The sequence below is a fragment of the Aspergillus welwitschiae genome (genome assembly GCF_003344945.1).
Source record: "Aspergillus welwitschiae strain CBS 139.54b unplaced genomic scaffold BDQ94scaffold_23, whole genome shotgun sequence".
NCBI lineage: Eukaryota > Fungi > Ascomycota > Eurotiomycetes > Eurotiales > Aspergillaceae > Aspergillus > Aspergillus welwitschiae.
This window is the reverse complement of record NW_020798717.1, coordinates 79,949-106,135: the sequence shown is the minus strand read 5'-3', so window position 1 is coordinate 106,135 and position 26,187 is coordinate 79,949. Positions and strand designations below refer to the sequence as shown.

At 50.5% G+C, this 26,187-nt stretch overlaps 8 protein-coding genes across 8 annotated transcripts; 4 read left to right on the top strand and 4 right to left on the bottom strand.

Moving 5' to 3' along the window:
• The first annotated feature begins 459 nt into the window (after window positions 1-459).
• On the top strand, window positions 460-7,630 carry atg2 (putative autophagy regulatory protein Atg2). The gene is made up of 3 exons (XM_026776089.1): window positions 460-850; window positions 970-7,206; window positions 7,259-7,630. Exons 1-3 carry the CDS (start codon window positions 689-691, stop codon window positions 7,274-7,276), a joined length of 6,417 nt encoding a protein of 2,138 aa, XP_026624515.1. The 5' UTR covers window positions 460-688; the 3' UTR covers window positions 7,277-7,630.
• A 704-nt stretch (window positions 7,631-8,334) lies between these two features.
• Window positions 8,335-9,485, bottom strand: BDQ94DRAFT_171927 (RTA1 domain-containing protein; the record flags this gene model as incomplete). The annotated part of the gene is made up of 3 exons (XM_026771861.1): window positions 8,335-8,621; window positions 8,704-9,098; window positions 9,196-9,485. 3 exons carry the CDS (start codon window positions 9,483-9,485, stop codon window positions 8,335-8,337), a joined length of 972 nt encoding a protein of 323 aa, XP_026624514.1.
• An 842-nt stretch (window positions 9,486-10,327) lies between these two features.
• On the top strand, window positions 10,328-11,416 carry BDQ94DRAFT_171926 (glycosyltransferase family 32 protein; the record flags this gene model as incomplete). Its single annotated transcript, XM_026771860.1, has 1 exon — window positions 10,328-11,416. One exon carries the CDS (start codon window positions 10,328-10,330, stop codon window positions 11,414-11,416), a length of 1,089 nt encoding a protein of 362 aa, XP_026624513.1.
• Window positions 11,045-13,801, bottom strand: BDQ94DRAFT_146808 (Zn(II)2Cys6 transcription factor). The gene is made up of 7 exons (XM_026766897.1): window positions 13,502-13,801; window positions 13,372-13,452; window positions 13,260-13,323; window positions 12,854-13,206; window positions 12,602-12,808; window positions 12,272-12,549; window positions 11,045-12,224 (listed from the first exon to the last, which is right to left on the bottom strand). Exons 1-7 carry the CDS (start codon window positions 13,633-13,635, stop codon window positions 11,530-11,532), a joined length of 1,812 nt encoding a protein of 603 aa, XP_026624512.1. The 5' UTR covers window positions 13,636-13,801; the 3' UTR covers window positions 11,045-11,529.
• Window positions 13,802-17,350: 3,549 nt separating this feature from the next.
• On the top strand, window positions 17,351-18,885 carry BDQ94DRAFT_171924 (oxidoreductase, short-chain dehydrogenase/reductase family; the record flags this gene model as incomplete). The annotated part of the gene is made up of 3 exons (XM_026771859.1): window positions 17,351-17,771; window positions 17,837-17,907; window positions 17,962-18,885. 3 exons carry the CDS (start codon window positions 17,351-17,353, stop codon window positions 18,883-18,885), a joined length of 1,416 nt encoding a protein of 471 aa, XP_026624511.1.
• An 872-nt stretch (window positions 18,886-19,757) lies between these two features.
• BDQ94DRAFT_57641 (uncharacterized protein) lies at window positions 19,758-21,139 on the bottom strand. The gene has a single exon (XM_026776088.1). It carries the CDS (start codon window positions 20,931-20,933, stop codon window positions 19,929-19,931), a length of 1,005 nt encoding a protein of 334 aa, XP_026624510.1. The 5' UTR covers window positions 20,934-21,139; the 3' UTR covers window positions 19,758-19,928.
• Window positions 21,140-23,220: 2,081 nt separating this feature from the next.
• On the top strand, window positions 23,221-23,480 carry BDQ94DRAFT_146801 (uncharacterized protein). Its single transcript, XM_026766896.1, has one exon. It carries the CDS (start codon window positions 23,226-23,228, stop codon window positions 23,427-23,429), a length of 204 nt encoding a protein of 67 aa, XP_026624509.1. The 5' UTR covers window positions 23,221-23,225; the 3' UTR covers window positions 23,430-23,480.
• Window positions 23,481-25,310: 1,830 nt separating this feature from the next.
• Window positions 25,311-26,187, bottom strand: BDQ94DRAFT_146799 (uncharacterized protein). Its single transcript, XM_026766895.1, has 2 exons — window positions 26,091-26,187; window positions 25,311-25,825 (listed from the first exon to the last, which is right to left on the bottom strand). The coding sequence occupies exons 1-2, from the start codon at window positions 26,118-26,120 to the stop codon at window positions 25,529-25,531; spliced, it is 327 nt and encodes a 108-aa protein (XP_026624508.1). The 5' UTR covers window positions 26,121-26,187; the 3' UTR covers window positions 25,311-25,528.

Here is a 26,187-nt window from a genome sequence, read left to right as displayed (position 1 = left end):
ACTCCAGAAGAGCGGATGACGGACTTACTCCACGAGCCAGTTCGATTTGGGGGAAGAAAGGAGGAATTTTGCAGCAGGATGACCGTTGGAATTATTTCTCCTTCATCATTGATCTTATTGTTTACTTTTTCTTGCACTCTCGTGGTAAATATTAGATTATTTTCCGTTTATCACCGTTAGGCCGAGGCTATCTACTCCGTAAATAGTGTCGAGAGCCCACCAGACACCGAACGAATCGCTCATTGCCATGGTTCAGCTGGCAGTTGCTTGTCCGGCATTTGCACTTCAGCCAGCTGTTCTGGATATTTGCCCGGAGCCAAGCGCATCCGCATCCTCTGGTTGACAATTCAAAACCCTCCATGAGGCGATAAGTTCGACGTAAGTGTGAGTTGTCATGGTGTGATTTGGGGAGGCCCGGCCCAAGCTCCGCCTGACTATTGCGGTTGATCTTCGCTATCTCTCCTCCACTAGCGCCTCCATCCCCGAACGTCATCCTTCCCTCCGGCACTTCAGCAAACCCTCCGCATTTGTTTCCCGACACCTGTTGTGCTGGTGCCTGTCCAGGAGCAAGGCATCTCTCAACTTTCCGATCGTCTCTTTCTTGTCCTTGTTGCCTTATTATGTTTTTGCTCAGATGACAGTTGCCATCTTCAAATGAGCCCCCGCCGGCTCCTTTGCCCCCCACAAAATGGCCTACTTCTTGCCGTCGTTCTTCCAAAAGCGATTGCTCCGATATGCGTTATCTCGTCTCGGGCTTGTCGATACAGAGGCCCTTGATCTGGACAGTCTGGGTATTCGCTGGGGACAACGAAGTACCGTGGAACTACGAGACATTGGGTTAAGGCTGGATGTGAGTACACTTATCGTGCCCCCGATGAGCTAGCTTCCCTGGCTCTCAATCCGCTGCTGTTCCCCGCTGGGTTTTCGGACATCCGGCATGTGCTAATAAGAAACTTCATACCGAAATAGAAATTAGCTACGCTTCTTCATCTTCCTGCCTCAAGTGAGCTCGTCAGCGCTCGTGTCCGTTTCCTCAAGATCACCGTCCCGGCGGATATCTACAGCAGCGGCATCATCTGCCAGGCCAGCGGCATCGACGTCCATCTGAGACTACTTTCCGATGAGACTCGCCATGCTGGACAAGGCGACAGACCAATGGGGTCTGGCCCTGGCCATGACTCTGCCTCCGATCCGATTATCCCTAATCCGACTGACCTCGCCCAATCGTTCCTCCAGGCTGAACCAAAGGAGGAAAGGGAAGAACTGAAGGCTGCCATATCGTCTCAATCCCAGGTCCTCCACCGTACACCCACCTCAGGCAGTGATGATGAAGAGGAGCTGGGCTACGGCAACGAGGGGGTCTCGTTGCCAAGTTTCGTTGCTGCGTTCCTCAAAGGTGTCGCAGACCGTCTGCAGGTCCAGGTGGATGACATATCCATCCGAGTCGACATGGAAACGAAACAAGACGCACCGCTAAAAAGGCAGCCGGAAGATAAGCCTGACTTGGTCACGGGGTTACTGACTGTTGGACAAGTCAAGGTGGATGCTGTGTCTTCGTCATCAAATGAGAATGAGGCTTCATCGCGGAATCAGCGACGATTGATCTCGTTGTCTGACATCAACGTCGCCTTGGTGTCGGAGCCTGCTGTTTTCTCTAATTACTCACGGTTCACTGCACCGACATCTCCAGAGAGTACGTCTCCAGAGAGCCCTTTGCAGCTAAAGCCGAGCCCTCCCCCGAGCCATGTTTCGTCCCCGCCGTCCGAGCACGCGTCTGAAGAGGATACCGCACTAGATTTGACAAGGTCCATAATGTTCGAGCCATCTCGAGGGATGTCGGAATCGAAGATAATAGAACAATATGCGCCCGAAATGGAAGGGTCTGTGTGCACCTATGACGGCAGATTTTCTGACGCCGACACGGAGGAAGAGACCAGGAGCCATGGTAACATGGGAGAGTCGCAGAACCTACTAGTTGACGATGAGATATTGGATAATCCGGCGTATCTCGATTCTGTGATTGATTCGCATCTTCACGATGATGAGCTTGATGGCATAGGTCACTTTTCGCCGGAAGTCGGTCAACGTGCTTTGGGCAATGAAGATACCCCGCGCCTCCGGACTCCAGAGTTGCACGCCGCCGGATCAGCATCACACTACAGTGATACTCAGAATGCCATGATCCTTGCGCCTAGGTCACAGGTACCAGCTGTCACTAGCCTCGCACAGGATAAATTACAAAATCCCGAAGCGGTTGATATTGCTACTCGACCAGCCTTGCCCGCGATCGGGCTAGAGGTTACGCAGCATCCCCAGCCGTATGCCGATAACCAAACATCGCCTGTTACCTCTGTACCTCCTTCCGAAGCGAGTAGTTCAAGCTCAACATCTGGATCTTTCAACCAGGACGAGCTTTCCGAGTCAAGGCTCTTTTCTAACGAAGAGGCACAGAGTATGTACATGAGTGCCGTAAGCCATGATTCTATGTCTAGAAGCTTCATGCCAAATATTCCCGGTGCCTGGGATTCCCCAGAATCAACGGTAGTCAGGGACTCACATGCTCATATGCACCATGAGAACGGGCGCGACGTACAGCATATGGATCCGGATCACGAGGATGATGATGAGGCTGTCGCCACCCCTAAACTAACTGCTCAAGCAGGGATGCATATCTCGCAAGAATGCTTAATAGATGATTCTCCTGAGGCGCATCGTGACCCAACTGACAAAGAACTCTCTCGGAGTTCATCGGGCTTGAACAAGTTCTCTGATGTTGCAAGACGGTTCTTTAGTATTGACAAGGTTGTCATTTCCATACCTTCGATGGATGAAGATGGCGACGGCGCGGACAATACCCCATCTGCGTCCTACACTGAAGAAGACACTAGAGGTCTAGAGGAGACGACGGCGTGCTTGCGTGATTCAGCAACTGAAGACTACTTTGCGCCCCCTGGCAGGAAGGCCTCTACACGAACTCGCAGTGATACGATCAGACCAGCCTCATACGGGTACGAGGGCGCCGAAAAGGGGTCTTCTCAGCCTTCACAGAGTGATGGACAGGCACAGTCTAGACGGAGCCCGAACGACATGGAGATTGAAGTATTCTCCGCGGAACTTCAATTTGACATCGCCATCGGTTGGCTCGTGCTTAAAGTTGGACACAAAATTCTCCATGCTTTTAGCAATGACAGCGAGGTCAGCCAGCAAACAGGTCAGCCGCAGGAGGAGGTGCAGAAGCGACAGGCTATCAAGTTGGCTCTCCGCAAGTTCTCCATCAAATTTGTCGAGCATGTCCCAGGACATTCATACCCTGCCGAAACGGACAGCTCGCCTTTCTTCGGTCTGCTGCATAACGACATCTTGTTGCAGACATGTCTGTCGGGCCTTGAAGCCCACCTTTCGATCGACAAAGACATCACGAAGCTCCATTTGAATATCAAAAGGTTCAGTCTCGGGTTTGCTTCTGAACACTTGATCTCGTTCAGCGAAGATTTCAAGATGCGCGATTCCGTCAGGGACGTCTTATCGGCCGAGCAAGGGGACATCGATCTCTCCATCACAAAGTCACCTGATTCTACCACCGTCAACCTCATGACACTTCCTTTACAGCTAAATTTGAACATCCAACGATTGGAAGAGGCCATAGGTTGGTTTGGCGGGCTGAGCACGATATTGGAACTTGGGAATTCGATCTCATCGGCTTCATCCGGAAAGGGACCTAAGAAAGAAGCCCCGAAGCGTCCTCGTGGGGTGCATTTTGAAGAATTTCCTCCGCCGGCAGCCAGCGAGCGGACAGGCTTGGCACCTTTGAAGGTAAATGTCAGGATCGGAGGGCTTGCTGCAGATGTGGTCGGAGAGACCCACTATGTCAAGCTGAGGACTACAGCTGCCAAGATTGTTAGCAGGTCTAGTGGCGTAGCAGTGCAGATTGACAAGGCCAAGTTAACCGGCCCCTTGCCTCTGGACGAGACTCGGGACGCCCCCGCCAAACTAAGCCTGACCGATATCAGGATTGAGTACCGGTTTTCTCCGAAGGAAGAAGACTTGGACCGACTACTTGGCTTGATCACTCCGTCCAAGGACAAGTACGACGAAGATGATGATATTATGTTAGATACACTTTTCCGCCAGCGGAGACAGGGTTCTGTACTCTGCCTTACAATCTCCGGAGCACGGGTTGCTGTTTCTCGCACCACTGATCTCGACTCTATCTCCCAGCTGGCCGATGAGTTAAGCCGGTTGTCAAATGTCACAAAGTACCTACCAGAGGATGACAGGCCCGGTGTGCTGACCCTTGCGCTGGTTCGTGAACTTGAGGTTCAGGTACATATAGGTGGGAAGGTGGGCGAAATGAGCGCAATTCTTCGGAACACCGAGTTAGCCTTTATTAGCCTGCCTTCGCTCATTGCTGCGCAGTTGGGCTCCATAACGGTTGCTAGGAATCGGGACGAAGAGCTTGTGGGAGAAGCATCGGCAATTGGTCACAAATCCAGCTTAAGCCAGAGCCCACTTCCGGTTTTGATGGCTCGCTATATTGCGGATGAGATGGACCCCACGGTCAAAGTGAAGTTACATAACTTCCGCGCAGAATACACACTCCCATCTATCATTGCCTTCCTTGGGCTAAGCGACGATATGACGACTGGGGATGTGGCTGCCAACATGGCAAGCTCTTTGGCCAACCTCGCCGAGTTGCAACCTCCACACCATGACGTTCAATTACCGGAGAAAGAAGGCCGCTCTGACACTCCTTCAAAGCCCATTAAGTTGACGGTTGACCTTCGAGACTGCGTGCTAGGTCTCAACCCGCGCGGAACCGGCGCGAAGGGCCTTGTAGTTCTCACAAACGCCAAGTTTTCCGGTGCGATACACGACCCCGTGTCTTCAGATGCCACACTAGAGCTCCGGAAAGCGTCTCTCATGATCATTGACGATGTCGCGAACGTGGGATATGCAGACAACGTCCAAAGAAGAAGCTCAGCTCCCCCACACAGCAATCAGGTGCAGTCCTTCATTGATCATGGCTTTGTGACGGTTTGCACAATATCTTCGGCCACAGCTACTGTCAAGATAATGAGGCTGAGTGATGATGGGGCAAAGTCCCTCGATGTGGAGCTAAGGGACGACTTGCTAATTCTGGAGACTTGTGCCGACTCAACACAGACTCTCATAAGCATTGTTAATGGGCTCCAGCCTCCCACTCCTCCAAGTGCAGCTGCTAAATACCGCACGGAGGTTCTCCCAATTCAGGATATGCTATCCTCTTTCACCGGAGACGCCTTCTTTACAGACATGCCGGAGCCACCCGAGACGACGGATTCTCCTGATCAGAATCAGGGAGCGGGACATCTGGAAGATGAGCGTGACTATGTCAGTGACTTCAAACATGTCAGTGCAGTTCCGGAGCATGGATCCTTGACAGAGGGTATGATGGCTTCGGGTTCAAACGAATTACTAGACAGCTTCCACTCGCAGTACTATGTGTCATCGAGTATCTCCGAGCTCGACTTCCGTGAGGATCACTTTGCGCAAAAGTCTGCTGTTGGTGGTACTGCACATCGCTGGGATTCTACCCAGAACACTTACGGACTCTCAGACGACTCTAAGCTTCAGAAGAGCCCGCTGAGAATCAGAGTCCGCGACGCGCATGTCATCTGGAACTTATTCGACGGGTACGACTGGCAGCGGACCAGGGATACCATATCGAAAGCTGTGAAGGACGTAGAACGGAAAGCCATTGAACGGCGTGCGCGTGCTGGCAGCCGAGCATCTCCCAGCTTTGACGAGGAGGAAGAGTCTGTTATTGGCGACTGCCTGTTCAACTCTATATATATCGGCGTTCCTGCCAATAAGGACCCGCGCGACATCCGTAACGACATCAATCGCAACATCGACGACCTCGCTAGTGAAACGGGTAGCTACGCGACTACGACGACAGTCACTGGGGCCACGGTCCGGCAAAGCCAGTCGCCTGCGGTCCGAGGAAAGAAGTTGCGCTTGTCTCGAAGCAAGTACCATAAGATGACGTTCGAACTCAAGGGCATATGTGCGGACCTGGTCGTTTTCCCACCCGATTCCGGAGAAACGCAGAGCTCATTGGATGTCCGTATCAAGGATCTGGAGGTGTTCGATCATGTGCCTACTTCTACGTGGAAGAAATTCGCGACATATATGCACGAAGCGGGCGAGAAGGAGAGTGGAACAAGCATGGTTCATCTGGAAATTCTGACCGTGAGACCCGTACCTCAGCTCGCTGCAACTGAGATCGTGCTCAAGGCGACAATCCTTCCTCTGCGGCTACATGTTGATCAAGACGCCCTGGATTTCATATGCCGTTTCTTCGAATTCCGAGATGATTCAGCGCCGACTCCAACTGCTCCAAGCGATGTTCCCTTTCTACAGAGAGTCGAGATTAATGCCGTTCCTATAAGACTTGATTTTAAGCCCAAGCGAGTTGACTACGCGGGACTAAGATCTGGCCGGACGACCGAGTTCATGAATTTCTTCATACTGGATGCAGCTGACATGACCATGCGACACGTCATCATCTACGGAGTGTCGGGCTTTGACAAGCTTGGGCAAACGCTCAACGACATCTGGATGCCAGATATCAAGAGAAACCAGCTCCCAGGCGTGCTGGCTGGTCTTGCTCCCATCCGGTCTCTAGTCAATGTGGGTGGAGGGGTGAAGGATCTAGTAGCGGTTCCTGTGCGCGAGTATCGCAAAGACGGTCGCCTGGTACGAAGCATTCAGAAGGGAGCATTATCCTTCGCGAAGACCACATCGAACGAGCTGGTCAAGCTGGGTGCCAAGCTTGCTATCGGAACACAGACGGTGCTCCAAGGCGCCGAAGATCTCCTCACTACTCCTAATGCGTCGGGAGCTGGTGTAGAAGACGAGTATGCTGACGATGAAGAGGCGAAGAAGATCTCCCTATACGCCGATCAACCAGTCGGGGTGGTACAAGGTCTCCGCGGCGCATTCCGGGGGCTGGAGCGCGATCTGCTTCTGACACGCGATGCCATAGTCGCAGTGCCTGGAGAAGTCATCGAGAGCGGAAGTGCCAAGGCTGCCGCAAAGGCTGTCTGGAAGCGTGCTCCGACTGTGGTTCTTCGACCCGCAATTGGCGTTTCCAAGGCTGTGGGGCAGACTCTGCTGGGGGCTGGAAATACATTGGATCCTAGCAACCGGCGAAAAATGGAAGACGTAAGTTATACCTTCCCACAGAGAGCTGACAGTATACTAACCTTGCTTGCAGAAATACAAGCGCCACTAACGACCTTTGTGGCTATAACGTTGGCAGTGCTTTCCGCGAGTTCTTCTTCCTGGGATGGTTATGGTGCAATTGATTGGGACATATACCGGAGCAGGTCGCACATTCACCTGCGGGCAGGTAACCTGGGACTGATTTAATGATGACTATGACGGATGATTCTTTGCTTAGCACTACTACCCCTTTTGAGTTTTTGATACAATGATGGCTTTTTTAAGCATGACTTGGTGTTGGATTGATATTTTTGGGGATGTCTATGAATAAGATTGGCTATTGAGGAGGAAGGTAGATTGGATGTGAAATATGATTGCTAGATTAGTATGCAGTGTAATACATTGAACCTAAGTTGTACTGAGTGCAGTGTCTCTTCAGCTGTAGAAGTTCAATTGCTATAAGCAGCAACCAGTCTACAGCAAAATTAAGAACAATAATAGTTTATACCATTAACCGATTCTCTTCAAAAGCCCAAACAAATCATGTTGAGGAGAATTTTAGCGCGTGATGATCGAAGGGCTCAGCCACGACTAGGGTTTTGCTTGATTGCGTGCTGACCTACCTGCATGCCTGAATAGGAAGGTAAGATTAAGGTTTAATGGGTATGCTCAGATAGCATTTGCAAACAGTATGACACGGGCATCACTCTACTCTGCTACTACTTATACACTGGATTCATTAAATATAGATCCACTCAAGATGATAACGCAATAAATGGATGCATGCAGTCATCTGAAGGATATCATTCGTGGCGGCAGCTAGTAGAAGACGGGTCATTTGCAGTTTTCCGTTGAATTGCGGAGAATACTCGCCAGCAACTTTATCTTATCGAATACAGTGATGAAGTATTGAATTCAGCTTGTTGAGTAATGGCTCTACACTGCTGAGAAATCTAAACATTTATTCACGTTCAAGTTCTAGAGTTAGATACAAACCAAGATAAACCATCTATCCAGTATTCGACAATCAACCTCAAAGCCATACATACCCAAAGACATAACAACCTACCCAACCCAACAAAAAAAAAAAAAGAAAAGTCATCAAAAACAGAGAGTTTGTGGAAAGAACTAACTATCCAACGACCCCACCCCCCTCACCTTCCCCTCCGCATCCAAAAATGCCATATCCACATCCCCCGCCTTCACCCTCGACCACTTCGTCTGCTTCCACAACCCATCAAAGCAAAATCCCGGATGCAACACCGTCAACGCCAACGTCGCCAGCACAATCATCGCCCCCTCCAACACCATGAAATCCACCTCATCGTTGGCGAGTTTACTATGGAATCCGCCTTTCAACTCCGCAACTCGGAACACGGACCGGATGAAGATAGTCACTGTTGCGAGGGATAATCCTACACGCACACACACATAATGAATTAGCCAGGAACCCACACCACACACACATAAATCCCAGAAAGAAAGGGGTATGCTCACCACCCAAAAACGCCTTCCACACCTTACTCCTCCTCACCTCCCGCATCCTAAAATCACCATTCAACTTCCCGGGATTCTTCCACACCCGGTAGGCGAAATCCGCACAAAGACCCATAAACAACACCAGGGAGACAACCTGGCTGGCGAGCCCCGCAATCATGATATTTATCCCTGTTTGGGCGAGATCCGCTTGGTCTGCGTCCGCAGTGGAGGTGATTGCGCCGCCGGCGGCTTGTAGAATCAGAGAGACGAGGTCGCAGAAGACGAAGAGGTAGGTGTATGTTTTTGGTTTCAGGCGGGAGATTTCTGCGCCGTAGATTATTATGATCCGGGTTAGGCAGATGTAGATGGAGGCGGAGAGGAGGGCCGGGGCGATGGTTAGACAAATTAGGTATCTGTATCATAGAGGTCTTGTTAGATCTTTGTTTGTAATGTGAAAAGGAGGAATTGGAAAAAGGTATGGAAGTTGGGGGGAAATGGGGAAGGGCATACTCAAGGTAAGGATTGAATTTGAACGGGTTATAGTGCATTTGAATACGACCTGCGTAGCCGATTATCTCAAGGAGGAGACCGCCGAATAGGCCGGTTAGGTAGCCCCAGGTGCGGTAGCGGATTCCTAGGATGAGTTGGGCGATGAGGAGGGCGGAGAAAACGGCCAGGTAGAAGATGTTGCCGGGGAGCGAGGGGACGTAGTTGACGTAGGCGTCGGAGAGGGGACAAATGGAGAGGGTGCAGTAGTCGGAGGGGTCGAGGGATGTGCTGTTGGTGGTTGAGTTTGACATTTTGCAGAGTATAGTACAATCAATATATGTAGTATAGGAAATTATGAGTGTGCATTAACAAGTAAAGTGAAGATGAAGATGAAGATGAAGATGGTATACTAGTATCTACAGCCGGCTCCCATCGCCCTCATATACAGCATCACCACATAGTAACAATCCAAAAATAACCATTCTCCATTGATTCTTACTCGATAAGCCTCACTGGAATAAGCGAAGCCTGATCCAGGCCCCCAGGATATTCCCAATCCTTTCAACTGCATCAGATCAGATATCACGTTTCAGCGCCATGGGTGGTAAGCAGCAACCCAACAGAAGAACTAATCTTGGCATATCTCGGAACGAACCGAGCGAACTGTCACTGGTGGAAAGGAAAGTAAAAGCCACGATGGATGAGCTTCAGTTGAGCACCGCCTCGTTGCCAAGAGATACTCGAATGTTATATAGTAGACTGGTAGCGGACAAGGACTCGGACACGCACGGACACGGATACGGACTTGATAGTGCGGACACGGAGAATATGTACCCCACTCCTCGTGGGGCTGCTATTTCTGGTATGGACATCTAAAGTAATATCAAAAGCTGGACTGGGTATTGTATCGGGCTGTCTTGACATTGTGATCAAGGCACAGCCATTGCGAGGCTCATTCGATCCTTCGGTTATCTATCAGGGTGATGATGATCAGAGGATCAAACTATGGGGCGGTGGCATGGCATTAAGAGTAGGTTGTGGAGTAAATATGTCTAGATATTGCTTACCATTTCTTCTTGTACTTCTATTGTTCTTACTTCTAGTCATTCATTGAGTGTTTGCCTGTCTCTTCATCTCGCATCGCTTCTACACAATGATCCCACGCACAGCACTCAAAACCATAGGGAACCGTATCCAGCAGCGCTGTCCCGCTTCTCTCCCAGTCCTTTCCCTCGCACCCAGACTCCAAGCCATAGTCACCAAGGCACGCCAGGGTCCCTTCATCTGCTGTCTGGGATTCTACCTCCTCTCCACCTGTCTATCATGGCTCATCACAACAATACACTTCTCCTCTCAGTTACATGTCCACACCCTCTCTTCTGATATCCTTCACGCATACCCAACGACACCCTTGGCAAATTCCACAAAACCATACCAATGGGCACTTCCGCCCACCAACCTCACCTCTTCCCCATCTATCCCCCCAATCATCCACCGCATATGGCGCGGTGACCTCACCAAACCCATCCCCGAAGAATATATCAACGCCAGCTCCTCCTGCCACAGCCAAAACCCCACATACGAGCAATACATCTGGACTGACACAACAGCCCACCAGTTCATTGAGACGTACTTCCCCTGGTTCGCACCCACATACAACGATCATCTCCTCCCCATGCAGCGTGTCGACGCGCTCCGGTATTTCCTCCTCTGGCATTACGGGGGCCTGTACTTGGACCCTGAGATTGGGTGTCAGTGGCCGTTGGATTCCTTGTTGAGCGAGGAGCAAGAGGACCAGGTGCTGCTGCCTCAGCACTGGCCGTACGGGGTCGGGAATGAATTCATCGCGAGTAAGCCGAATCATCCGTTTGTGATCAAGGTGGCGTTGAGTGTGCATGAGCATCGATGGGGGTTTGTGCCGGCGTATGTGACGGCTTTTGTGAGTGCCGGGGCGATGTTGGTGAGCCGGGTGCTGGGCGTATGGTTGTCCGCTGTTGGGGGTGGAGTAGGCATTGTGCCCCGGAGCATGTTTCAGGGGACTGAAAAGGCGTTCTTTATGCGGTTTGTCGAGGAGAGACCGCGTGGGGATGAGGTTGCGGTGGCGGAGTGGTTTTTCGGGAATTGGATAGGTTGGTGTGCGGCTGGGGTTGCGCTTGGGGTGATGGGGATGGTGGTGTTTGGGGTGAGAAGGGAGCCGAAGGTGCGGAGGGATAGGGTGTTTACTGTGGTATTGACAGCGTAATTAAATTGGATGGGGTTCATTGTATAATATATAACTGGAGACTTGTCTGTTTTAAGTTCATATTGTGATAATTAGAGACGTAAGATGGTGGTGGATGCGCTACCTAGTCAGCGCTAGCGCTGCTCAGACGCCTTCGTGTACTCCATCCAGTCGACGAGTATCTCATCAATCGTCGCGTCGGGAAAGAAACCCGGCCATTGCATATCGTACACTTCTGGGGGTATCATCGTATAATCATTTAATCCGTCCAGTGGCAGCTGCGATGATTCAACGTGACTGTTCTCAGCTGTGGATGAGCTCATGTCGTCAGTTGGTTGCACCGCAGGCTGAACAGAATTATTCTTATTCTTTGATAACATCCGGTTTTCAAACCACCACTGAACTCGTTTCAGTCGCTGTTCATAGTGGTAGAAGACATCTCGGTCACCGGAGGCATCCAAGCTAGACGTAACTAGCGCCTGGATGCGGAGGATACACCGACTGAGCATGCTGGATATGTCAAGCGCACGGCACAATTCCGCTGTGTGAGGCTGTATCGAAGGCTCTGATGCTGCTACAACAAGCTTGCACGCCAGAGTCAGCGCGAAGCCGATCTGAATCCATATGGCGTTGTTGAACGCCATTTCACTGCGTAACGGGAGGCAGACATAGTGATCGAGTAGCGCTTTGGCCGCGATGAGACCCATACGTAGTGCCTCAATTTGAAATGGGACTTCACGCCTCGGGCTTTGTGTACTGGGCTTATGATCGAACAAGCTGATCTGGCAGAGATACAGTTCAGCAGTATAGTATTGCATGTAAAGGATATCTGAGGGTTATCAGCATCGATGGGCTTTTCATAATCGGTCGGCTTACTGTTTTCATTCAACGGACAGGGTAGGCTAGCCCGATATTGCTCCAGCTCCAGTTTCATCTCACGAAACGAACGCTCACTGCTTGAGCCAGGGCCGTGGGTCCCTAGAATGTTTTGTGATGAAATAAAAGTAATCCTCTCCGATAATCGTTGAAGTTGTACTATATGAAGCAGGTGCTGGTCGGAGGCATACTCGGCATCTGTGGCCAGAAGCTTGCAGCAGTCATCAAAGTAAGGCATATACGGAAAGGTGCATTGTTTGTGGAGGATCTGCGAAACGCTACAAGCCGTTAATCCCAGTAGGTAGTTACTGTGTAAATGCCTAGACTCACCTCGATGAGAAATAAAAGATACCGAGGACGGCCCGTCTTTCATCGTGCCCCCAAGATACCGACTCTTTGTGTTCTTCCGGGTTAAAGTTCACTCGAGTCCTCCAGAGTCGATACTCATGCGCACGGTCCAATTGCAAGTCCGTGATAATGCTGATCGCAAGGTGTAGATATTGAGAGAACCGGCGTGGCCGTGAATGATATTGACACCTAGACTTGTCAGTTCAGTGTTCGGACAAGGAATATTAGGCGTACCATGCAATGTGGACTAGCAGCCCTTGCAGCACCTCGAATGAGATGGGTCCATCGTAAATCATGCAGTCGCTAACCTTCTTCTTCACCTCTTTTTCGAGCATACGCTGCAGAGGCATGTTGTCATACAGAGTAGCCGTCAAGATGGTAAGGAAGAGAAACGGCTTGTCTTTCCTTAGGCTTTCGGCAGAGGTCTGTGGTGGGACGACTACGAATGGACAGTGAGGCATTAGTGTCGTCCGAAATTCATTTAGCAGCATGTTGGCGGCCTCCACAGTAAGCAAGCCTTTGTCAATGGCATCCTTGGACTGCGAAACAGTGCTTGCAGGGCTCCCATTGGCCGTGCTATTACCCCTCTTAAAACACGGTTAGTCTCTCTGTATAGCGCAATTGAGGGTGTTCGGCGCACCAGGCTTGGAGATACCGACGTCGCTAGCAGCTGATCGACTTTGGCTTCGAGTAGATCGATTCTCCTATGCTTGGTTAAAAGGCGACCTACTTGTCCGTGGCTCGCAACTAACCTGTCCTTGCTCTCTCTCTTGGTCCCTCCATTTGTGCTTCGGGTTTCTGGGAAATGACACTCTTTTCCCAGCCGTTCGCATCTAGAACTAGTAAGCCCACCAAACAATCAGATCGCTCAGACAAGCTCACCGTTCGCAACTCCCCGTAGCCCCGTGGCGATTGCACCGTATCTTTGCTCTGGCACAGTTCTGACATGTCCTTACTGAGCCGTTAGAATACCGGCCCCTGGGACGGGAAAGCTCACTCTGGACCAAGTGAGCCATCACAGCTGGAGATTTTCGCGTCACCGCTGTATTTGATAGATCCAACGGTTAAGCGGTAATCTTAAAAACCTACAGGGAGTGGAGTTCCGTGCGCAGGCCGAGGAGACGGCAAGAAGGTAGCTGGGATGAAATGGGGCCCTGTAGACCCCAGCCATGGAGAGCAGAGTCCACTGAGGCGAAGCGAAGCTGGTGTATGCGGGGCGGAGTTGGTACCCGCCAGCCACACTAATGCCGGCCGCGGTCACGTCCCCTGTCTCTCTTGGCGCGTCAGCTTCCTCGCTGCTGCAAGTATCGGTTTGTATTGAGTTTCAAGCATTTTGCGCGGGCTTTCTTTAGAAACTGGCATATCAATCTGAGATGACAGGCTGCCGCGAGTAGCCTCCGAGGCCGTGCGAAGTACCGAATTCGTGATGCTTCCATGGTTCATCGCAGATATTACTCTCTAGCAAGTGGGTCCAGTGTCAGTGCACCAGCGCATTTAGAACGTAAGTACGAATTGGCTTCTTTGTCTGAGCTTATGCTCGTGTTGGGAACCACCAGCCAAATGGAGAAAGACCAAATGAACAAAGCATGACGCTTTCATTTACTTGAAGCTATCGCGCATGGATATGCTCGGAATTTTGCCTACTGCTGTTGTGCCTGTTTCTCGGCCGGCGGTATTGACAGGGCACCAATCAGTGATCAATACTTGTCAAAGCTCCTGTTCCTAGATGCTCTCGGCAATGTTCATGTCAAGTGGCTGGAGCTCAAGGTTCCGGGATGATGGTTCTATGTAACTTTTGGGGCCACTAACCACCTGCAAGCTGTGCCTATGGCTTGCTTTTCTATATGTGATCCGATGTTGAAGGAGAGCATGAATGTCGTTAATCACATAGATAGCCTTTGTTTAGACTACTGGCAGTAGTTCACTGCGACATTGAGCCGCGTAGATGACTTGGCGAGCGATTGCCCAGACTTTAACTCACCGTTCACTTTACTTTGTAGCTTCAATAACTTATGCATGGCAATCTATTCGGGGTCCGGCGATACGGGCTACAGATGCACTAAACAACAGAATAGGTTTCTCCGAGCTTGCTACGATGCTATAATTAATCGCCGCCTTCAACCGTATAGACTCCAGAAACAATTGCATGAGGTCAACTGGAGCTCATAGATCGGCTTCCAATATACCCGGAGAAAATTAGACTGCGAAACCCGCGAAGACGATTTCGAGTCTAGATTCAGTCTGGCGACAAGGCAAAGGTGATGCGGTTCGTATCTGCTGCCCGACCCATGGCACAATCTATCCATGGGTCTTGAGTATCGCTCAGAGTAGAGTTTGTGGAAGACATGGATGTGATGGCATTAATAGTATCATGGGTGAGTCTCCCACTTGCCGTTATGGTCCATGTTGACAGGATTGGTTCGGTATTCCCGAATACCACAACTGGTGACATTAAAACTGAAGCTATTCTAGATGTAGTGGAGAGACGAAGTGTGTAGAAATGCTGATGCATCATTGGAGATTTATCCTGTGACATCGTAAATTGTATAGCCAAGTATAGACCTTGTGTACAAAACATATCCAGCCCACCAGTCAGCGGCTCGACGACTCAACGTTACTACTTACTAAAGAAGTAGTTACACAGCGATGGCTCAGTCTGGGCCAGGCTCCCGTAACTAAGTCTTCGGCACTGCGTCGTAATCTGGGGTCTGCGGGAATGTTCCACCAAGATTTGCATGGCATTTTACTAAGGAACTCACGAGACAGGTACGAAGCTCCTGAGAAACGGTCAGGCGTACCGCAGCTCCAGAGTGCTTGTGAAACATTGGCAGGTACAGGGCTCTACAAGGCCGATCTTGGTGACGTTTCCACTCTTGCATTTTCGGTCAACGTAGTTCAATGGAGAGTGGCTCCCTCTCGTGGCTTATGAGATGGCGGTCTTGGCTTCGTTGGTGAGAGAATGCCACGCTACAATCGGTTGGCCGAACGGAGAAAATCCGCACTCGGTGCTAAAATAGTACCCTGGCACAGATGATGTACTGTAAGATGGGACGCTTCGATGATACTGGGTTTCGACTATTGTTAGTTTATCGAGTTGTTTGCGGTACCCCAAACAACCTTAATGGGCTGCGCTATCGAATGGCGATAGAAGTCGCCAGGTGTTGGGGATGGGAAAAGGCCTGGAACGGGAACATGATGGCTAAGTAGAGTTCTCCGGAGTGGATCAGAAACCGTCAGCCTCATTGAATTGAGAGGGAACCATCGTAGCCACATATGATGTATGGAAAACTCAAATGGCGGACGAATTGGACGTATAGCATGGCTCGGTTCATAAGGGTGGTGAGGTGAGGATGCCTAGTGTGACTGGACACATGAACGGGGAGAAGCAAAGAAAGGAATGGGCGAAGCAGGCAAATATAGAAGCGGACTGACTTGAATGCGCCCGATTCTTGAAACACCTGGGTTAACCACGTTTGATTGGCAGACGGGACGATGATCGGGGAAAAGGCTGCGGACGAATGGGTGGCCCGGACGGCATATCTCAAACCACCTTGATGGGAAAGGGTTGAAACAGGATCTTCAGGAATGTAGGTAGATTGGTTCCTATGGAGAGGGAGGGGGGGAAGTGCTGAGGTCATTCGGAAGGATCGTGTCTCGACAGGGAGGTAAGGGGAGGGAAGAAGGAGGCAGAGAACGAGAAAGTCAAAGGGAAAAAAAAAAAAAAAAAGGGAGGGAGTAAGATGGGGATGTGCAAAGTGGGAGTAGATGATGATGACTCGGTCGGAGTTTGGCCCATCCAAGATGGATGGATGCTTTTGGATACTTTGGATTTTCTGGTTCTCACACCCACCCATCCACACCCACACACACAACACGCACGCTCTCTGTGTCCATCTCCTACTTGAATCTACGACGGTACTAGACAATAGAACGTAGTAAGTACCACCGTCGTACTTGCAGGGAGGGATGGGGCAGTGGATCCCTCCCACACAGTTCGAAATACTACTAGCCACGCAGTTGATGCCCAAGTGGGCTGGACTGGTCATGTTTTTGAGACTGAAAACGGAGCCGTCGCCATGATTGGCTGCGATGCACGTCAACTGCAGCTTGACCTGGCAGTCAAGTGACGCTGCTGTTCTTTAGCTGTGTTTCTGTTCTTTCATCAGCCCATGGCCGGGTCTGTCTGTCTTGTCCAAGAGTCTTCGTTATTATTACTGTCAAACTGACTGACCTACTTCCCTTACCATTCCTCGCAAGGTCCATCGCAGTAGTTTTTCGGATTGCCCGGTGCGATCCAAGTAACTACTACTACTTACTTCCGGCTACTATACTTTCTACTTTCATTGTATTGTGTGTTACACCTCCTGCTTACTACTTCTTACTATTACTCCCTGCCTACTCTATACTTCTTACCCAATCCAGTCAATTGAGACATCCTGTCTCGCTTTCATTTTACTCCCCTTTGCTCTGCCGTCACATCAACGTGCAGGAAATATGCTGATAGCACCGTTGCCCTGCTACTACATGTGACAAAACACCCTGTGTTGGTGTAAAAAATTAATTAATCCCCTAAAAACAACAAATAAAAACAATCCAATTGTGCTCAATGCAACCTCGCAAAATCCCCGGGTGGTTCTCTTTCTCGTTTCATTCTTAACCTTCCATCCGCTGGTTCTCAGGTACTACTACTTTCCACCTTCTGTTTTAAGCACCAGACAACCGGGTTCGGCGATGCCTGGCGTGGCCATTACCATGGATATCTGGTCTTCGGGCCATGGATCTCTACACCAACAAGCCGCTATGAACTCAATCTCGACATCATCAATTCCCCCCGGTCTCGACCCTGACCCTCTACAGTTATCTACCACGAGTCCGGCCATGTGCCAGCCCGCATTTCCAGGAACATTGTCCCTCCACCACTATCGCAAACAACTCTCCGACGGCGACTCCTTTGTCTTTGAAAGTCAAGAGGGACACATCTTGAAGCGCAAGAACGCCGCTTTACACCTCAATCAGACCCCGATGTATCCGCATCACTCCGCGCATCCGTTCTCCGTGTCGTCCGCGGCATCGAGCCCTCCCCCGCTGTCCCCATCTTACTCGCCGAGCGCGATGAGTGAGCAGGGACCAGAGAGTCTCCGTGGCTTCGCTTGTAAGTGACGATGGTTTTGCATGCGAAAGTTTCATGGTAGATCAGGATACTGACAGCTATCCCAGTGTCGCCGAATGTAGAACTACATTCGTCGGACAGCCCGGTATACTCAAGATCGAACCCCCACAGACTATTGGTAGGAAAATTCCTGGCAGCAATTGCTTCTCTCCTGTTAACATAAGGTATATAGGACACATTTCGGGACAGATTGGAGAAATATCCGGATTCAAATCCAGACCAGGAAGGCTCCTTTCATAAGCACACCCGCACCCGCTCTGATTCAATCCTGTTCAACATGAAGAATCGAACAGCAACCGTCATTGATCATGGCACGTCGTTTGAAATCGTCAATCCTCATGAATCCCTCAACTTCGCTCGAATAGTTTCGTTTATCGAAGATGTCGATGCTTATTCATCTCGCGACTCGACCGGCCACCGTCGGGAATCTTACATAGAGACGACTGAAGAGCGGCTAACGATATCTGAAGAGGAGTACCTTCGGGCCATTGCCCCATTGAGTCCTGCACCGGAGGAAGATGAACAGAAAGTCCACGAAGAGCTCGTGGGCGATACTCCGCACCAGCCTATACCATCCATCTCGGAGCGCCTACAGAACAAGGGTTCTGAAGATATGGAAACCCAAGACTCACGATCCCCAAATTACACGCAACGTCGACCGCCGCCTTTGCGACCAAGGGCTTGGACCGATGAAAGCGATCTGGGGGAGCCGGGCTCCCCCATCCACGAAGACGGTGATTATCCGTCGCCAGTGTCCTTTGCGCGTCCATCCACGGCTCCGTTTCCAATTGACGGACAGATGTACCCAGCATCGCCAGTCTCACCCCTAGCAGGGTACTACGACATGAATCTCTGGCATGAAGGTTCTCCCATTCAAGATAGACCAGGCTTACCCCATCCGCTGTACTCGAACCCTCCATCCCCCTACGCCAGCCCGTCACCGTTCCCATCTCCACATCAGGCGCAAAAAATCCACATTCACCACAACATATCCAAACGATCGCTCGAAAAACGCAAAAAGAACAACAAGGCCAATGCGGGGCCACTAAACCCGTTTAAAAAGCTTTACAGCATGTTTCGAAAGAAACGGCAGTAACGCCAACCCGCTTCTGCAGCAACACTCATTCGATACCCTCACCGCTCCTTCAGCTCCTCTCGTTCTTTAATTTGTTGCGCCCGCAGCAACTTCAGCTCTACTTTATACTATCGGCTACGCCACTTTTTCTCTATACGCCGGATCCGCTGCTCGCTTGCTTATCTGCTGCCTCGTCTGCATGTGCATATGCAGCATCCGTACATGCAGATATGCAGCTATGATTGCCTGATTGCCTGATTGCCCCATTTTATTGATTGATTGACTGACTGATTGATTGATTAATACTTCATGAGCCACACGTATCCAACCTATCCTTCCCACTGAGACATGTTCCCTGCCCATTGCTCTCTACTGTGGTCTCCATCTCCGGGATGTTCCTTTGACAGGAATCCCGCAGACTTGGGTTATCCTTTTCCATTGTTGATATTGAAGACTGGGTTATGATGCACTGCAAATAGATCTCTTTCTTGTCTTGTTTTTTACTCTCGTCACTGTTGCCGTGAACCTTTTGCAAGCTTATATTCCGCTACGCTTCATGCTATATGCTTCTATTGTATCACCTATGGTTTATAGTATGGTTTACCACTACTACCAAGACTGGAAACACAACGGGCTGAGATGCAAGTCAAATCCAATCCAATCCGACTTGATCGGGACACGAATCGCTTATATGATGCACAATAGTAAAACCACCCGGTAACGGTAACGATAAGGTTGATGTGTAGGAGAGAAGAAAGAAGTAAATATTTACAGGTGTAAAACTGAACTAATACATGGTAGATACTCGGGACACCACCACAAGACGACCAAAGAAATCAAAGCAAACCAGACAAGTAAGACAGACAAAGTAACCGGGTACACAATCTGGGTATCTTTCCTTCTCAACGCGCACACAAAAGCCCGAACCCTGAGGGATGACGATAGATCCAACAAAACAAACAACAAATATATCATCAAGAATATGAGAAGTAATACAACAATAAGAAGAAGAGAGGATAAGTTGAAATATGGAAGAAATGAAAAAGAGAAAATTGAAGAAATGATTACTCCTCCGGCCCCTGCTCCACCATTGACGCCAACGCCGCACTCACAAGGCTCTTCCGTCTCAGCCCCTGCTCGTTCTTCTTGTGCATATCTCGTGACGAGCAGTGATAGCTCTTCTCGATGCGATGTGACGATGCCAATGCACTGACGCTACTCTTCCGACGTGCCCGGGTCTCCGGACCAGCTGATTCCGCTGACGCCGTGGAAGAGGGCTGACCACGGAACCGATTCCGCGACAGAGTCAGGGCACGTCTTCGCGGCGAAGACTGCGGTGGCAGCGAACTGGGGTGATAGTCCTCTTCACAGATGGAGTCCCTGCACATGGCCGAGCGCATGATCTCGTCATCGGACACCAGAGCACGACGAATGGCTTCTACATCAGACTGATTGCATTGCAGACGGGAGATCTGTTGTCTTTGAGCGCGGACGGTCCAAGCATCTGATGATGGAGCGGCCGTAGTGGCGTTGCCGTTGCCGCTCAGATCAATGTTATCGGCTGCGGGGAAGTCTGCGGGCACGGAGGTAGGGCTCAGGAAGGGCGAGCAGGATTGTGGAGAAAGAGAACCCGAAGTCAGGGACTCGTCATCGTGATCTGTGTCTGGCGGGGTGAGGACGTAGCCCGGGAACTTGGTTGAAATGCCCAGATCCGATGGGGTTGGAGAAGCCGGACGATCGAAGCGACCGGCTTCTTCGGGCTGCAGGCCGTTCGGGTTTTGAAGGGTGTGCTCGTGAAGTTTCCGCGTCAGAGTGCTGATAGACAGCCGCTTGTGATCGTAGGCAGAGAAAGGCACGGACGTGGGTGGCTGTTGTGTGGAGCGGAAGTAGGAGGAGCGAGAGCGAGACGCGGTCCGGGGGAAGCGATGGGAGCGCGGGGAGGGACAGCGCGACGACATGGGAGAGATGAGGGAACTGTCACTGTCGACCATGAGGCGGTCGTCGCCATCGAGCGCCAGGCGCGAGGGCCTGGTGGACGATGGGGACGAGAAGGAGAAGTCCTCGAACATGATGGCGGAGTCTCTTGTCTTGGGGTTGGATTCGAGACGACTTGGGAGGATCCAGATGACCTTTTTGACAATATCTGGCGGAAGTGCGAGAGTACCCTGCGAGGCCTGTTTTATCCGGACCAGATGGTAGTAGAAATGGAGATGGTGGTCGACGGATAGGCGATCTGGACGTCAGGGGAGCCCTGGGAGGAGGCGAGGGAAGAGAGAGCGCGCGTTCCCGAGTGCAATATAAGGCGAAATCGCACAGTGGCCAATTCTCGTATCGGGGTGGGTTCAAAAAGGGACACGGGGTCTAGTCTGGTAGACGGAAGGGCTAGAAGAGGGAAACGAAAATTAGAAATTATAATTCACGAAAGAAATAGGAAAAGAAGGGAACGGATTAGGCACGTCGAGTGACGGTCGAACCTTGGGATGAGTCTGGACGGACGCCGTGGGGAAGCGCCGCAGGGAATCAATCAACGGCAACGGTTGGGGTGTGTGGATCAAGAAGGGAAAAGGAGAAAGGGGAGAGAGAGTCGGAGGGGAGGAGTGAAAGAAGTAGGGAATCACCGACTGGAGCATGTTTCCAGGCCATGTTAATAATAAAAAATAATCATAATAATAAAGGAGTAATGCAGGCCCCCTTTTTCATTAATCACCATATTATTGTTGCTATTGCTTTTGTCGCCATGGCCAGAGGAAGTGGCAGTTTGTATTCCGTGCACTTTGGCATAACAGAAGAAGAGAAGGAAATGGAGAGGGAAACTGAATTAATTCTCTTGCTGTCCTTCTAGAATTCCAGGTTAGTCGAATTAGTCTAATCCCTGTTCGGCTCTAGCCGGCCATGACTCAGCCAGTCCGGCGTCTCTTCGGCTTCTCCTGCGTGTCTCAATCTCCCCTCCTCAATATCCTCAAATCCCTTCATCCTTCTCCCCATCGGCTGCTTCTTCCTTCCGTCCTGTCACCATTTGTCATTTCATCCTTGATTGGTGATTGCTAATCTGTGGCTTGCATTATTCAACTTCCTGCAGTGTGGTGCACATGCACACTTGAACAACATGCCCTCCCAGAGGCAAAATGGCCAATAAACCCGGGCGGGAATCGCCACCAACCAAGTTCACCATCCTCTGGCTAATCCACTCCTCTAAACCTGGATAGGCTCTAGGGGCTCCCGGTTCGATTCCACCGACCCATCTCCAAGTGGTCCCCTCCAAGAGTCTCCGGCGTTCTCGCCACCCAAACCGGTTAAACTTTCCACCAACTCGGAATCTCACATTTGTCCTGCCAACCTGCCAACTCTATCTAATCAACCTCGGTGAACTAGCCGCCGTTATACGTTGTCGCTCACCACCGTTGTTACTATTGACACGACACAGTCGCAAGCCTATTGTGGATGAGACCGTGCCATGGTTACTACTACAATGACTGTCCTCGAAGGACTGTTTAAGCTCACCCGTGACAATCTGGTTCCTTGATCGTGAACCATGCCCGTAGTTGATATTTGATATTCGTCGATCTATACCGGACTTCCTCCCCACAGTTATTATATTCTACCCCAACAATGCCCCAGAATTGAAGATACGGCATTCAAGGTAATACAGCAAATGTGGTAGTCAACCTCAAGCACAAAATAACACCTTGTGGGAGTTCATTTCTCAGAGAATCATCTTCGTCACCGGAGGCACGAGCTTCTTGGGCGCCGCAGTAGTCCTGCGGCTGGTCTCGCAGGCTCGCCCAAAATGTATATATCTCCTCTGCCGGGGAGGCAAGCAGTAAACTCTACCACATACAGCCCCCGTAACGTGTAAATGAATCCCTGTGCTGATCTCCATCTCTTTTCCAAACAGTCGGGCCGCACGAAAATGGCAAAAGATCCTCCCCAAGCCCATGTCCGACACACTAATCTCGTCGGACCTGATCACCTATCTGGACGGCGACATCCAGAAGCCAGATCTAGCCCTTCCCCCCAACCTCGCTTACACTCCTTAAAAACCACCACCGAGATCATCATCCACGCCGCCTCATCCATCAACCTCGTGGACCCGCTCCACAAACTATCCCAAAGCATCATCGGCGCTACCGAACGGCTTGCCCACTTCGCGCTATCCTGCCCCCACCTCCACCGTTTCGTGTACATTTCCTCTGCCTTCGCGAACAGTCTTCTCTACGCGGAAGCCTCCTCCCGGGCCGCCGTCGATGTTTCGGTCCGAGAAACGCTATACCCGCTTCATCCATCACCGTCATCCTCCTCCCCATCCATCTCCACAGCAACAACCTACAAAGAGCTCCAATCCCGAGGTACAACCACAGAATATGAGTCGCGGCCACACGATATCCCCTAGCCCTACGCCTACGCTAAGCATCGCTCAGAGCGGGTCCTCCTCCAAACCTTCAACCATGACCAAAACCACAACCATTACCATGTTGGCCTTCCCTAACAAACTCCTCATAATCCGCCCATCCATCTTCGGCCCGGCCCAGAACTTCCCTTACCGAGGCTACGGCGTACCCTTATGAACACCACTAACCACTCTAGCAACAATGGTATCGCTTACCCCCTCAATCCGGTTCCACGCCGCGATACGCGCCAAGACTCCCGACACGGGAGCTACATCGGACGAAGTGCCCGGGGACGTGGTTGTGGATCGGATGCTGTTTCACCTTGCCTACAGGAGTAATGGCATCGTGCACTCCGCCTGCGGTGATCCGGGCTGGTACGCATTCAAACTTCGAAGAGCTCTGCCGGCAACACCTACCGTGACAACCTAGCCCGACATCACACCGCCCGCGGCGAAGCAGCCATCAATATCGGCCTCGGTGTCATAGTGGATGACGGCTTTGTAGCTGAGGCGCAAAATTCATAGATCTGTAAGCACCTCAGTGACGACACCCTGTCGCGTATCACACGGGACCAATTCTTGTCCTCTTGGAATACTACTGCGACCCTTCTCATAAACCCACTCTTATGAACTGCTACATTATCTTTGGAACCCACCCCTTCAGGAGATCTGTTATCTGAATAAGCTAGGCTGGATATACCAGTCTATGTTCAGCTTTCTGGTAAGGGGTTAGCGGAGGGACATACCAGGCGGTGCGGGACGCTGATCCTGGGGCGAGTTCGCGCAGGCGCAGTCGCTAGATGAAGGGGGCTTTGATTGCAGCGACTGAGCTTATTTCATGTTAGTGAGGACTTTTTCTGGATTAGGTGAGGGAGATACGGACTCCATTCCCACAGTTGCGACCGCGACAAAGCTTAGGGGCCCCTCTCGAGTTTACAATCGAGCGACTATTTATGGGACCACTACTGCAAGGGAAAAGATACGTTGATTGCTACGCTCCCACGAAACACCGGGGCTGGATATAACAAGCTGTTGAAAGGCTAAAAGGAAATCATATTAAACTAGCAATCCAACCTTGTGGAGGATCTTGGAGTAGTAAATCAATAGCAACAGTGGGCAAAGATCTCGGATCCCAAATAAGTGTAGCAATCGACCCAAAGTCTATATCTAACAGCGTAGATAGAATCAAGTCATCCTGTCTTTTTATGGGCTACCGTGTTAGCAAAACCCCCCCTTTTCGTGTTCCTTAGGCTAGGCTCTTCTCTGTCGCAGATACCTTACCTAGGAATATCTCAGGCTTATTCAAATATGAGTTTGATACGACCGCGGTGCTCATGAAGTGCTCTGAGAAGAGGCTCGATATCAGGATGATTATAGATAACACAGTTAAGCTTATTAGAGTCAGGAGCACTAAATCAGCATAACCGACCATGTTAGTCATCTATCTTTCTGAGAAAGGGAACCAGTTTGTCATAGAAACACAGTGAATACATTATATGTTTTGAGGCCCACATAAATCCAAGCAACAGAACCATGATTAAAACAAAGATTGTGAATACCGCCATGTCTGCATTATTCAGAAACGGGATTCTGAATGAAGGATAACCGAAAGTCGGTTTGGTGAGTGAAAGACTGCTTGCTTCCATGATCTGAGCTTCTGGCATTTTTTGCTCCATGGTCTGATTTGCTAGCAGTGTCATGTCTCTGAGGGTGATAGAGAGAAATAATTTAGAAAGCAGAAAGAAAGAATCTCAGGAATAGAAATCTATACTCACTAGTGTAGCTAATACTGATGCGTGTAAGCGGGAATTTGTTCCAGCAATTACATGTCGCTGACTATAGCTATGCGTTCTCCGTCGACGCCATCATGATCGATTACAGTGAAGCGGCAGTGATCTTAACTTTTATAACCTTGCACCTCCTCCACGGTACCTCAAAGCCTTCTACATCATACCCCAGGGCCACATTACTGGCTTTTAAGCGTGAAACAGTAGCGTTTAAGAATTTTAAATTCAGTAACTACTATATATTTGTCTACTATTTCTTCTAGAATTATGATCTTTCTCGATATAAATAAGCAGTTATTACATTTAAACGAACCAAAGAACCAAACTAGGAAGTAACCATTAACCAGTAACCAGTAACCAGCAACGAAACCAAACTCAAACTAAGTAGCAACAATCTCTACAACTAAATACTGACCCATTATAACAGTTGTTCCGCCGCTTACCCTTTCGCAACAATCGACACAGCAACAACAACTACTACTACTGAACATCACCTAGCGCCGCAGAATGCCACCCAACAAGCCCGAAACATTCGAGAGCAACGAGCTAACAGGATCTGAACTCTTGCTATCATCATCATCCTTGTCGTCATCCTTATCATCGCCATTACCACCACCACTGGAACTGCCTTTGTGTGGGCTGGAGCCGTTGTTGCTGCCCGTTTCGTTGACATAGATGCTAGAGCCGCTGCCAGTGTTGGTGCTTCCATTGTTGTCGCCGCTGCTGCTGTTGGTATCAATTTCGTCGGGCTTCTTACCGTTCGAAGAAGAAGAAGAAGTCTTGCCATCTGAAGAAGGATCTCTCTTAGCCAACATTCATAGTTATGCCGCTCGGCATCGGGTATGGGATGAATGATGATAGCTGGGGCTAGTGGCTGGGGCTGGGGCTGGTACTGGCATAGCCCGACACCCCGTTGCTAGAAATCGCTAGCGAGATACTGGAGGTTGAGCTTATGCCTGTACCACCACTGCCGCTGCTTTCATTCTGTGTTGGGGTGATGGTGATGACCAGGCTTGTGCCCGAGCCAACGTTGTCAGCGCCGGTGCCCTTACCGTTATTGTTGCTGCCGCTACCATTTCCATTGCTACCTCCAGATCCGCTGCTGCCTCCAGATCCGCTGCTGCCTCCAGATCCGCTGCTGCCTCCAGA